Source organism: Debaryomyces fabryi (assembly GCF_001447935.2).
Source record: "Debaryomyces fabryi strain CBS 789 chromosome Unknown contig00019, whole genome shotgun sequence".
NCBI classification, from domain to species: domain Eukaryota; kingdom Fungi; phylum Ascomycota; class Pichiomycetes; order Serinales; family Debaryomycetaceae; genus Debaryomyces; species Debaryomyces fabryi.
The window spans coordinates 1-12,685 of NW_015385445.1; the positions used below are offsets into that span (position 1 = coordinate 1).

The 12,685-nt window shown below is 34.2% G+C and overlaps 6 protein-coding genes across 6 annotated transcripts; 4 read left to right on the forward strand and 2 right to left on the reverse strand.

Moving 5' to 3' along the window:
- Nucleotides 1–571: 571 nt before the first annotated feature.
- On the forward strand, nucleotides 572–4,264 carry SLN1 (Sln1p; the record flags this gene model as incomplete). Its single annotated transcript, XM_015610222.1, has 1 exon — nucleotides 572–4,264. One exon carries the CDS (start codon nucleotides 572–574, stop codon nucleotides 4,262–4,264), a length of 3,693 nt encoding a protein of 1,230 aa, XP_015468897.1.
- Nucleotides 4,265–4,621: 357 nt separating this feature from the next.
- Nucleotides 4,622–7,231, forward strand: DAP2 (Dap2p; the record flags this gene model as incomplete). Its single annotated transcript, XM_015610223.1, has 1 exon — nucleotides 4,622–7,231. One exon carries the CDS (start codon nucleotides 4,622–4,624, stop codon nucleotides 7,229–7,231), a length of 2,610 nt encoding a protein of 869 aa, XP_015468898.1.
- Nucleotides 7,232–7,496: 265 nt separating this feature from the next.
- Nucleotides 7,497–8,000, forward strand: TMA19 (Tma19p; the record flags this gene model as incomplete). The annotated part of the gene is made up of 1 exon (XM_015610224.1): nucleotides 7,497–8,000. One exon carries the CDS (start codon nucleotides 7,497–7,499, stop codon nucleotides 7,998–8,000), a length of 504 nt encoding a protein of 167 aa, XP_015468899.1.
- Nucleotides 8,001–8,131: 131 nt separating this feature from the next.
- On the reverse strand, nucleotides 8,132–9,499 carry AC631_01395 (tRNA:m4X modification enzyme; the record flags this gene model as incomplete). The annotated part of the gene is made up of 1 exon (XM_015610225.1): nucleotides 8,132–9,499. The coding sequence occupies one exon, from the start codon at nucleotides 9,497–9,499 to the stop codon at nucleotides 8,132–8,134; it is 1,368 nt and encodes a 455-aa protein (XP_015468900.1).
- Nucleotides 9,500–9,689: 190 nt separating this feature from the next.
- BUD22 (Bud22p) lies at nucleotides 9,690–11,132 on the forward strand (the record flags this gene model as incomplete). Its single annotated transcript, XM_015610226.1, has 1 exon — nucleotides 9,690–11,132. One exon carries the CDS (start codon nucleotides 9,690–9,692, stop codon nucleotides 11,130–11,132), a length of 1,443 nt encoding a protein of 480 aa, XP_015468901.1.
- A 45-nt stretch (nucleotides 11,133–11,177) lies between these two features.
- Nucleotides 11,178–12,638, reverse strand: AC631_01397 (uncharacterized protein; the record flags this gene model as incomplete). The annotated part of the gene is made up of 1 exon (XM_015610227.1): nucleotides 11,178–12,638. The coding sequence occupies one exon, from the start codon at nucleotides 12,636–12,638 to the stop codon at nucleotides 11,178–11,180; it is 1,461 nt and encodes a 486-aa protein (XP_015468902.1).
- Between the last annotated feature and the right edge of the window lie 47 nt (nucleotides 12,639–12,685).

Consider the following 12,685-nt stretch of genomic DNA (forward strand, 5'->3'; position numbering starts at 1 on the left):
AATGAGATATTTGCTCTAATAAATAGATGCGATTTATTATTTGCAATGTCTTATACCTATGGCAGACTTCGGTTTTTCGGGTAGCATATGTATATTTGTATATGTAATATCAGTATAGCTAAGCTGAGATTGAAAGCTTATTGTTGGAATGAATTTTGGCCCGAGTCTGTAGTCTGGGGTGAATAAGTCCGAGAGAAGACTTACCGTATGCGTGAAATTTGGATCCTGTATATTTTAACAGATATTTTTCTCAAAAACCACAGGTAAAAGAAACCACTCTTTTGTAAGGCGGTAGCAAAACTTATAGACACCAAGTATTTATTCATAGAATTCGTGTCGAACAAACTCAAAGATTGTGGAAAGGAACTTGTGCATTTAAAGAATTTCGAACAATAGAGTTAAAGTAAGAAAGTTTATACAAATCCCACTAAAAGCGCCGTGTTATTATTGTTATTGAAACTTCACAACTTCCATATCAAATTTGTATATCTAAAGTACTTTATGGATATTGCGGAAGGGAATAAACTTGAGACAATATATGGTTGTTAAGCTGAATTAGGATAAAATTAAGATGAAACGGCTTAAAATTGGTATTAGACCCCAATTAATTATATTGGTGTGTTTTTCATCGTTGTTTTCCCTTTTAATATTGGGAATAGTAACAGGAGTATATTTCAGTTCAAATTTAAGTGATTTGCGGGCAGAAAGATTAGAGGTTATATCACAATTGAAGACCACACAAGTTAAACAATCAGTGGAATATGTTTTTTATCAAGTATATTGGCTAACGACTAAAGAAGACATATATGCACCCCTTTCATCTTATAGGGCAGGTAATAATACCAAATCAATATTTGCTGGATCGACTGTTGCCTTGGATCAGTTTCTTGCATCATCGGAATTGTTTTCGGCAGCTAAGCTATATAATTTAGATCTTGATGTCATGTCCGAAAGTTTTAATAATGTTTCCATAGTATCAAACTCAACCATGGATAATTTATTTCCATTGGATAAACCAGATACGAAGCAACACTTTTCTTCAACTGGAAATCTTGATGAAACTAGGTATATCTCCGGACCTCAAAGTAATTCGACGGATCCTGATAGTGCATATTTTATGGGAATAACTTTGCCTGTGTATGCCAACAGTTCCATACTTTTAACAGAACCATTAATTGCAGGTTATATGACTATTATAGCTAATGCAAAAAATATACAAATTGCAATAAATGATACAAATACGAATGATGGAACAGGGGATTATACAGTGGCATTAATACGACCTACGTTTGCAAATTCATCCTCATCAGACCCAATCGGCTTCCAAACTATTTTTCCTGTGAATAGGGATGGTTTATTGCCGAATCGTAATTACAGTATTGATTCGGCTCCACTGGTAGAAGAAGCATTGCTGAAAAGTGCAGGCTCTTCTACTAAGGTTAAATCTTATAATGGAAAATCTGTAGCTATTGGCTATACACAAATACAGTTAGATCCCCAATCATATTGGACAGTCATAGTTGAACAACCAAGATCGGAGTTCTTAACGCCTGTTATAAAACTAAGAAATATCATTATAGGAGTTGTAATAGGGACTGGGGTTTTTATGTGCCTCATAACGTTTCCCTTAGCAGTATGGTTTGTGAGGCCCATTACTAAGTTGAAAGAAGCGACCGAATCCATTACTAGGTCTAAGAAAAAGAAAAATGTCAATGAAAGAGGATTAACAGATAGTCCTTCTGTTCCACCTTCTTATTCAGCAATACATCCAAATAGTGGCGCGTCAAGTAAACGAAATAGTGTTATTTCGGACGTCACAAATACCTCATCCGTTTACTCTACGGCCATTAGATTACCCACAAAGATATCCAATTCCAAGAAATTTTTCAAAGATGAATTAACAGAATTGTCAGAAGCATTTAACATAATGACAGAAGAGTTAGATAAGCAGTATACCCATTTAGAGGATAGAGTTAAAATTAGAACAAGAGAATTAGAGGCACTGAAGATAGAAGCAGAATCTGCGAATGAAGCAAAGACAGTTTTTATAGCTAATATCTCACATGAATTAAGGACACCGTTAAATGGTATATTAGGAATGACGGCCATCGCAATGGACGAAAATGATCACACAAGAATACAAGAATCCTTAAGATTGATTTACCGATCTGGTGAATTATTGTTGCATATTTTGACTGAGCTATTGACATATTCCAAAAATACTTTGAATAGATCAAAATTAGAGAAATCCAATTTCCAAATTTTAGAAGTCGTTTATCAAGTGCAGTCTATTTTCAGCAAATTAGCAATGGATCAGAGGGTTAATCTTAACATTTTGTTGAAACCTGATATAATTCGAAAATTAGTTCTATATGGTGATTCAAATAGAATTATTCAAATAGTTATGAATCTAGTTTCTAACAGTTTGAAGTTTACACCAGTTGATGGTACAGTTGATGTTTCCTTTAAACTTTTAGGTGAATATGACCAAATTAATTCAGAAAAAGAACAGCATAAGAAAGTTCTTATTTTGAGAAACACAAAAAAGTTTACAGATGACGACCCAGGGATGACTAAAAGAGCTAATACCGATAATGATATTGTAAACCCCGATACATCTGACGAATACAAAGAGAAATACTCGAGTAATAAGTCATCTACTTTTTCGGGCAGGGATAAAACTTTTGACACAAACAATGATAGTTCAAGTATATTGACTTTATCGACTGCTGAATATGAAAACACGATTTTCAATGCCCAATTCAAGCAAAATATAGTACCCAATCAACGAGGATTATCTAGTATCTCAACTAAATCTAATTTTGAAGATAACACGCGTCATGAACTGACAATCCAAGATATTGATGATGTTCGTTTGGCAAATAGAAATGAAGCTGTTGGTGTTAATGCATTCAATGAAGAATCCAGCATAGAATCTTCCAAAATTGATGGTCATTCAAGAAGTTACATGACAGCCATCTCGCGGAACGTAACGGGGGAGCTGCCTCATCAGAACGCAAGTATTAGTTCGAGCTTTTCTACTGATGAAGTTATCAAAGAAGATAAAGTTTATAAAATTAAAAAGCTATATGAACCTAAAACTTGGGCCATTCAAATAGAGGTTGCTGATACAGGACCAGGAATTGAACCTGCTATGCAAGAAAAAGTTTTTGATCCATTCATTCAAGGAGACCAAACATTATCAAGAAGTTATGGAGGTACCGGTTTAGGTTTATCTATTTGTAGGCAATTAGCAGAAATGATGAATGGGACTTTAACCTTAAAGTCCACTGTAGGCTTAGGGTCGACATTCACATTTATTGTTCCATTGCCTCAAAGTGGAGAAATAATAGTAGATGAAGAAGATATGGCACAGTTCTGTGAAGATGAGTTTAACCCTAAATCTAGAGTTAATAGAAAGGTTGCATTTGATATTGAACAAGAAAATGATAATTTTAATACTACGAATACATCAAGTCTGTCTTCTAATGCAGTAAACCTGGCTAAAGGAAATGGTTATGACAATTCTTGTAATAGTGATTATTTTCTGGGTATTAAGGAAGGTATAGAAGTTAAATATCAAAGAGGAAATTCTCTTGATACTACTGAAAATCAATCCGGCCCAGATAATGAAGGCGATACAAATAATCAAACATTAAACAGGAATAGTATGAATTTCATTAATGGCAGTTCAAGCGGGACCACTACGCCTAATCCTAATAAGAAAAGAAATTTGGAAGTACCAGGGATGAATGAATTTGAAAAACCACATTTATTCACAAAAACGTCCACAGGAACAGCGAGCTCTCTGGGAATTGAAAGGACCATAAGCTCAAATAGCATTGTGGACGAATTATCTGATTTAAGAATTTTAGTTGCTGAAGATAACTTAGTCAATCAGGAAGTTATCAGAAGGATGTTAAAATTAGAAGGTTTCTCAAACGTTACGATGGCTTGTAATGGTGCTGAGGCAATCGAACTAGTAAAAGAAACTGATCAAGAATCCTGCTCATTCGATCTCATTCTAATGGACGTTCAAATGCCAAAAATTGATGGCTTGTTGGCAACAAAGAGAATTAGAAATGATTTACTGTATGACAATCCAATTATAGCTTTGACTGCCTTTGCGGATGAAGCAAATGTCAAAGAATGTCTAAATTGTGGAATGTCGGGATTCTTGGCCAAACCAATCCGCAGGTCGAATTTAAGAAAAGTTATAACTGAATTCTGTCCTTCCTTTCAGCCAAATGGTGCTAAAGCATAATAGCTAGTGTTATTAAAAAAAATTCGTTTTCCATCAACGATATTTTCTTACAAGTGAGTATTTATTTAAAATAGTAAATACTCCTTTAACACCTTGTACACTAATTTATTTGTATTTATAACTTATACATAGACGAAATTTGTATAATAAACCTTAATCTGTATATAATTTTATTATTCTAAATAGTAGCGCAAAATTGAGAAGAGAGTCTGGTACACAGAAAAAAGTAACCAGCCATTCTCTTATGTTTTGTATACATTGATTAATCATCATTATCAATTATTTGTTATTGCTCATCGTTATATTCAGTTGTATAAAGGTATATTGAATATTTTACATCCATAACTATTGGGTAATATGATAAAATCGGAGTATGATCACTCCAAAAGTATTGAGAGCAAAAAGGATTATGATGTTGAGCATCATGAGGAAGCTCAAAATAAGAAAAGATTAATGGGGAATGGGTATAAGAACTTGTTCTATGGTGGTGTATTATTGGGTATATTGGTCTGGGGTACTGCTTTTTTGTTATTAACTATATCTAGGTTTCAGCAAAACCAAATAGCCACTTTACGGATAGAAAATTACTTAAAAAAGATTTCACCTCCATTATTGAATAATGGTAGTGACAAGGATTCAAACTTGAATAGACCACTCACATTTGATAATGGTAATAAGGCCTTATTGAACTTTTCGGCCGTAAGAGATGGTATGTTCAAACCACATTATAAGGAACTACAATGGATAAGAGAGCCAGAATCTATCAATAATGACAAGGGTACATATGTTTTGAAAGAAGAAAACCATGACGGTACTAAGTACATTATTAAGTCCATTATTGATGACAATTACCAATATACTTTGTACAACGATTCATCGTTCCAATACAACAAAATTATATATGACATAGACAGTTTAACGGCGTCGCCAGATTTGACGAAAGCCATTCTTAAAACCAACACTACCCAAAATTGGAGACATTCGTCATTTGCATTATATTGGATCTTGGATGTGGCTAGTAACAACATTACGCCAATATATAAAGAAGATAATAAACTATCAATCACGAGTTGGTCACCCACTTCGATGCATGTGGCATTCGTCTATGAGCAAAATATCTATATCAAATATCTTTTAGATGGTACTATCAAGCAGATTACATTTGATGGAAGCTCTGATGTTTTTTACGGTATTCCTGACTGGGTTTACGAGGAAGAAGTTTTTTCTGGTGACAGCGTTTTATGGTGGTCTCCAAAAGGTGATAAATTGTCATTTTTAAAAACCAATGATACGTTGGTTCCAACATTTTCCATACCTTACTATGTTCAAGAGAATTATGATGATTACCCTGAATATAGGCAAATTAAGTATCCCAAAGCTGGGTATGCAAATCCTATTGTTGATCTTGTTGTGTATGATTTAAATTCTGCTAACAAAGAACTGGCTGATAGTATCAACACTATGGATTTTAATTTGAGTGAAATTGACGAAAGGCTTATTACTGAAGTCATTTGGGTTTCAGATAAGTTCTTATTGGTAAAAGTTAGCAATAGAGCCAGTGATATTTTAGAAATTTACCTTGTGAGTGCTGATACCAATCAATCTAAGTTGATAAGAAAGCAAAAAGCTGAAAATTCATGGTTTGAAATCACATCCAACACATTGTACGTTCCTAAAAATCAGTCTTTGGGTCGTCTAAACGATGGTTACATTGACACTGTTGTTGTCAATGGTTACAACCATTTGGCATACTTTTCACCTCCTGAAAACCCAAAAGGAATTGTTTTAACCGAAGGAAATTGGGAAGTCGTAGACGGTGTGGCTTCGTTCGATTACAACACGAATGAAATATACTTCATCAGCACTTCTAAATCATCTGTCGAAAGACATATATATTCTGTGAATTTATACGATGCTATTGTTGATCAAGAACAGTTACCCGTTATTAAAAATGTCACTGATATTTCAAGCGAAGGGTGGTATTCGGGCTCTTTCTCATCTGGTTCAAGATATTTGCTACTTAATTACCAAGGTCCAAAGGTACCACACCAAAAATTAATTGATTTACATAAGCTCGCAGATGTAAAAACGATTGAAACTAATGAAGAATTGACAAAGAATTTAAAGAAATATCTAATCCCTGAAATTAGATATAGTGTCGTCAGCTTAGGTTATGACGACAAAACAGGTGAAGAAATCAAGGCCAATGCAGTTGAAACGTTGCCATTGAACTTCGACCCAAGCTACAAGTATCCAGTTTTATTCTTTGTTTATGGAGGTCCAGGATCTCAGTTAGTCACTAAAAATTTTGCAATCACGTTCAGTTCTGTCGTCGCTGCCGAATTGGACAGTATTGTCGTCACAGTTGATGGAAGAGGTACTGGATTTAATTCTTATAACGAAAAAATGGGGTCAAATTTCAAGTTTGTTGTCAGAGATAAATTGGGCCATTATGAACCTTTGGACCAAATAGCTGCGGCTAAACTCTGGAGCCAAAAGCCTTACGTTGATCGTCTGCGCATTGGTATCTGGGGTTGGTCCTACGGGGGTTTCCTTACCCTAAAAACCCTTGAAACTGATTCAGAGGATCATATCTTTTCGTATGGTGCTGCTGTCGCCCCAGTAACAAAGTGGAAGCTTTACGACTCTATATATACCGAAAGGTACATGAGAAAACCCCAGGATAACCAAGAGGGTTATCAGATTGCGTCCATACACAACGTCACAAACTTTGCTAACGTAGATCGGTTCCTTATTATGCACGGTTCTGGTGATGACAACGTCCATTTTCAAAATTCTTTGAAACTTATCGATGAATTCAATTTGGGATCAGTTGAAAATTTTGATTTCATGGTATTTCCTGACTCTGACCATTCAATAAGATATCACAACGGAAATATTGTTGTCTATGACAGACTTCTAGAATGGTTAAAGAAGGCCTTTAATGGTCATTTTACAAGAATATAGACTTTGTATGTAATATTATTTTGTAACATTAATGAACAATACTTATTTATGAAATCCCTATTAAGATCATCTTTGTATATATTTCCTAAATAGGCAGTTAATTCTTTGGGTCGGGTAATAGATCTCGTATTGTAGGAGATGCCAAATGCCTTCTTAAATATAAGATGTTCACGTGTTCTGAAAAAAAAATTTTGTCCATATAAAATCAATTGAAAATTCCTGAATAATTTCCATCCATTATTAGCAAACAACATACAATTGCAACATGATTATTTTCAAAGACGTTATTTCTGGAGACGAATTATTATCTGACGCTTATGACGTCAAGTTAGTTGATGGTGTTATCTACGAAGCTGAGTGTGCTATGGTCAATGTCAACAACGGTGATGTTGATATTGGTGCTAACCCATCTGCTGAAGAAGGTGGTGAAGACTTAGAAGATGGTAGTGAAACCGTTAACAACGTTGTTTACTCTTTCAGATTACAACAAACCTCTTTCGACAAGAAGTCTTTCATGACCTACATGAAGGGTTACATGAAGAGAGTCAAGGCTCACTTAGCTGAAAAGGACCCAGAAGCTGTTGAAGCTTTCGAAAATGGTGCTAAGACCTACTTCAAGAAGATTGTTGGTTCTTTCGGTGACTGGGACTTCTATACTGGTGAATCTATGGACCCAGATGGAATGGTTGTCTTATTGAACTACCGTGAAGATGGTACTACCCCATATGTTGCTATCTGGAAACATGGTGTTTCTGAAGATAAAATTTAATTTCGTGAACCATTAGTCCTTACCTGTTTGGTTTTAGTTACAAATTTTAGTTCTAGCCTATGAAATATATTTTCGTATCTAATACATTGATAATTAATTTCGTAAATACCTATTTACCAGTTGTATTGGCTTCAGCAATTCGAATTAGGCACAATGCAAAAGCAGACATTTTCAAGAGTAATGTCCTTTTCTACGTACCAAAACATTTCCGAGTGGAACCCCAATGGATTAACTAAATTATTCATCGCAAAAACTCTACTTTCATCAATTAATCTCCGTGCAACTAATCCCAATTCTTCTCGTTCGTTATATGTTAATCCACTTATGTGCTCCTTCGAGGTTTCTTCATTAACTCCATCCCGTTTACCGCAAACAGCCCAAGAAACTATTTTTTTCAAAATATTAAAAGACTTCAATGATCCGAATCCTTTTCCTTGTAGAAATTCTCTTGATTTGGGCAATAATTGATCGTATGCGCAGACATGTCTACAGCACATAGCAATTAGAAGTCCTCCAAACTTGTGATTATTCTCCTGTAATAACGATGAATTAAGAAGCAGCTTGAATGTTAAATCAGTAGCTGCCCCACATAAATGCTTTGAAATAACAACTATACGTTCTGGATTTATATCTTCCAAAAATTTATCAACATTCAAATCTTTGATGTCTATCTTTGATCTCTTGGTTGTTAGATTCACCTCTATTTCATTTTCTTTGGCTTCCTTTATTATCTTGGAGTCCATTTTCATTCTATTAACGCCCCTGTCAATAAAGCCGTACCCATATTTTTCCTTATCGACTAAATCATTGACCTGCAAATCCTCGAGAACACTCAAATTAACAAATCTTGATAATTCTCCTTTCCCACATCCAAACTCTAAGTAAAATTTATTTATATCCAACAATCCTCTCTTTTTCATATTTCCTATTAAAGATGACTGCTGAATTGCATGTTTCTGGTTCGATACCTCGGATAATCTATTCTTTAGACCATTATGTTTGCTGATACTAAAATCCAAAGGTTTGAATTGGTCCTTTATATTCTTTAAAATAGGTATATACTTTTCGTACAATTCCTTTTCATTGAGATCACCATCACTATTATCTTCATTCCTAATTTCTGAATCTCCTTTAGTATCCACTCTGAGTCTCGTATTGAGATCTTTCTCATACCATGTCTCTTCGTTTTCTTTCGGCTTAGCATTACACTTCTTCAAATGATTTGCTAAATTCTTGCTCCAAACACTATGATTGTTATCTAATGGACAGGGAACTCTTTCGCCTTTCTCTGGTTCAGTATTATTAACTAAATGTTCCGAACAATATTTCTGGTCTGCTTTTCTTTGCATACAACATCTTCTATTCTTTTTAGGCATGAAATACTCACATTGCAAATGAGTACGTTCTTTATTTTCACTCTTGTTTAATTTCCTTCTCTTTTGATCTTTTATGCCCTCATCAGATTGGCTAAGAATTACTTTTTCGTCTATCTTTGTCATTTTCTTACTTCCAACTTTAAACTGAACATAATTTTTCACAATCGAATCGAGCCAAAGTTTATGGTCGCATAAAAAAAAATTAAATTTAGCCTCATCTCTAAATGATTCTCATTTGTATAGGTTTATATTTATTAGCTCAGAGGATTAGATCAACATTAATAAATAATTACTTTGAATAAACTTGTGTATTATGTGGAAGCTAGATTTACTTGAAGCGAAGTACCATGGGTCAAATCCAAGATTTCCTCATACAAAGAAGCTTTTATCAGCTAGAAACAATAATAAACTTTTGAAGAAGTTATCACAATCAAGGGACGAAGCTGAAAAGGAGATCCTAGCATTGAAAGAAGATCATTTCCATAAGAAATACTATGGAGCTCATAAAAAATTAAATAAAGAAGTTAATAAGCATGTTAAATCTGATGTTAATAAATGGAAAGGTGATGATTCAAAAAAAGGTCTACTTGAATTTTTTGAGGTTGAGGAGAGAATTCAAGAATTGATAACTTCCAAGCTTATTAAATGTATTGCGTCTTCAATTTTGATCAATAAGGACTTGAAATCTGCCCCACCTAAATACATACCATCGGATATTCGGAGTATAATTATTGATAAGTCGCATAAATCAAACCCATCAGCATTTTTCATAAATTATTGTCAGAACAATAAAGATTTGAACAATTATATATCCAATTTATGGAATTCAAAATCAATTAAGCCTTTACTAAGTGAAATTGAGTGGTCATTCAAAATGGTGAGAGGTGATTTAACTAAATTTGAAAGAGATGCCAGGAAGAAAGTAGTTGGCAAAGACATCCAAACAGACTTTAATGAAGATAAGAAAGAGTCTACTCAAAGCGATAGTGATGATGACTCAGCCATTTCTGAAGGTGATTTGTCTAATAACGAAAAAGAGGTTGGAGACAATGAAAGTATAGATGCGGAAGATGTGTTTGAGAAATTTGCCGTATACGATAATTTAGTAGTCGATTCAGATGAAGAAGAACAAAAGTTCGATTTAGATCCAAACGTAGATTATAATGAAGTGACAGATGAAGAGTCTTCAGATATAGAAGATGGCATGAATGAAACTGCCGATGATTCAGATGACAGTTTCTTCGAAGAAAATGACCGTGAGGCCAAGACCTCCACCAAACGAGAATATAATTTACCACAATTAGCAACTGGTTATTTTTCTGGTGGTTCGGATGATGAAGATGATGATGAAATTGACAATGATAATGTTGTTAAAGAAGCTACCACTCAACGTAAAAATAGAAGAGGCCAAAGAGCAAGGCAGAAGATATGGGCCCAAAAGTACGGTAAAGAAGCCAAGCATGTCAAGAAAGAGCAGGTCATAATTGCTAGTGAAAGAGAACGTAAAAGGTTAGAGTACGAAGAAAGATGCAAAAAAAGAGAATTAAAGGCTAAAATTAATAGCGCTCCTACTGGCTCAAATACTGCCCCATTGGCTGAAAGAAGACCACGCAGTAATACTGAAGATAAGGTCGAGAAACCAGTTGAAATTTCTAAGCCTATCGAAAAAGAACATCCTTCTTGGGTAGCAAAAAGACTCGCTGAAGAAAAGCAAAAGAATGCCAAATTCCAAGGTACAAAGATAAAGTTTGACTGAGATATAAATATATAATTTGTCATTATTTCTTAATCAATAGATAACCTATAAATTATCGTAATTTATTTTAAAGTTAGAAAGTAATTCTTCTTCCGACATTTCATTACATACAATGGGTGTTATTAATTCAAAGTGGTACTCACATTTTTCTGGTTCTCCAATCGAAATCAAATCGTGCTTTGGACCACAGATCATCTCAACTATACCTGATCTACGTGGACCATTCCAACACTTCGCACCTTGATCGTAAATAAGCTTATTACCTTCAAGTCTGGAATACCTACCTATCAATGTATTATCTTGGTAAATAGAATCCAAGAATCCGATATTGTAAGAATAACCAGCAAGACGCTTTTTGATCCACTGAGATTCAACAGATCGTAATATATCATCCTTTCCATAGTCCTTGGCCAAATCTTCATTGAATTTGGCGATTTCATCCTTTAGTGATTCAATATCCTCAGTTGTCTTTTCCTCTTCATCAGCAAAGTCCTCTTTTTCCTCATTTTTCATGTATGACTTCACAAATGATGAGTAATAGTAATGTATCATATTACTGATACCAGGGTAAAATATTTCCACACTCTCGTTCTCGGAATTGTAAGATAGCTTCTCTGATTCTTTTGATAAAGAGTTTAACAAATTTAATGAGTTTGTTTGAATTCCTTCTTTCTCGTCTTTATTCGATACATAGTCACGAAACTTATTAACTGTATCTTTTACAGCTAAATCATTAAAATTTGGATTGTAATTTTCGATCAAGCTAGACAAAATACCTTCTAAATATGCAATTTTTTTTGAATAATCTTCTATTTTATTTCTATCTCCTTGTATGTTCATTTGTAGTTCTTCGATATAAGGAGACAACTTTGAATAAACCAGTTGATCAGGTACATCGTCTTCTACGGATTGTGACTCTATCTCTTTATCTTTAAACTTAAGGCTCATTTCTAATTCTTTTTCAAGATCTTTAAGTCTACTTTCTATAAGAGCTCTTCTTTCCTGAGCTATTACAAGCAACTTCTTCTTTTCTGAAAGAGAAATATCCATTTCCTCTTTAGATGCTTGCAAGTATGTAAGATATTGTTGGTGAATTTCTACACATTTATTTTCACACTTGCCAGACAAGTATTCATCAGAGCCATCACAACAAATTTCATAATCACATACGCCATCATTTAATTTAAAATTATCTAAATAACCAGGAATATGGCCCTCGTTATGACAATAGAATTTTCGGCTGAAGTCATATGGACATGCATTTGTTCCTGGTTCATCAGATCCATCAGGACAATCACAGTAATTGTCATTAATTTGATCATAATTCAAAACTATATTCGGATCTCCAAGGCAACGCCAAGTTTTCTCTCCTGTCTCATGGTTGACTATAGGACTATAAAGATCCTGTTCATTAGGTGGAATACCAATAACTTCTGCTCCGCAAACCACTGAAATATTCCCATAAATAGTTAATAACACAGCGGCTATTAATAATCTTAGTGACATTCTCTAATATAATCAATCTCTCATAAAAACAAGTTCACTTAGTGTAT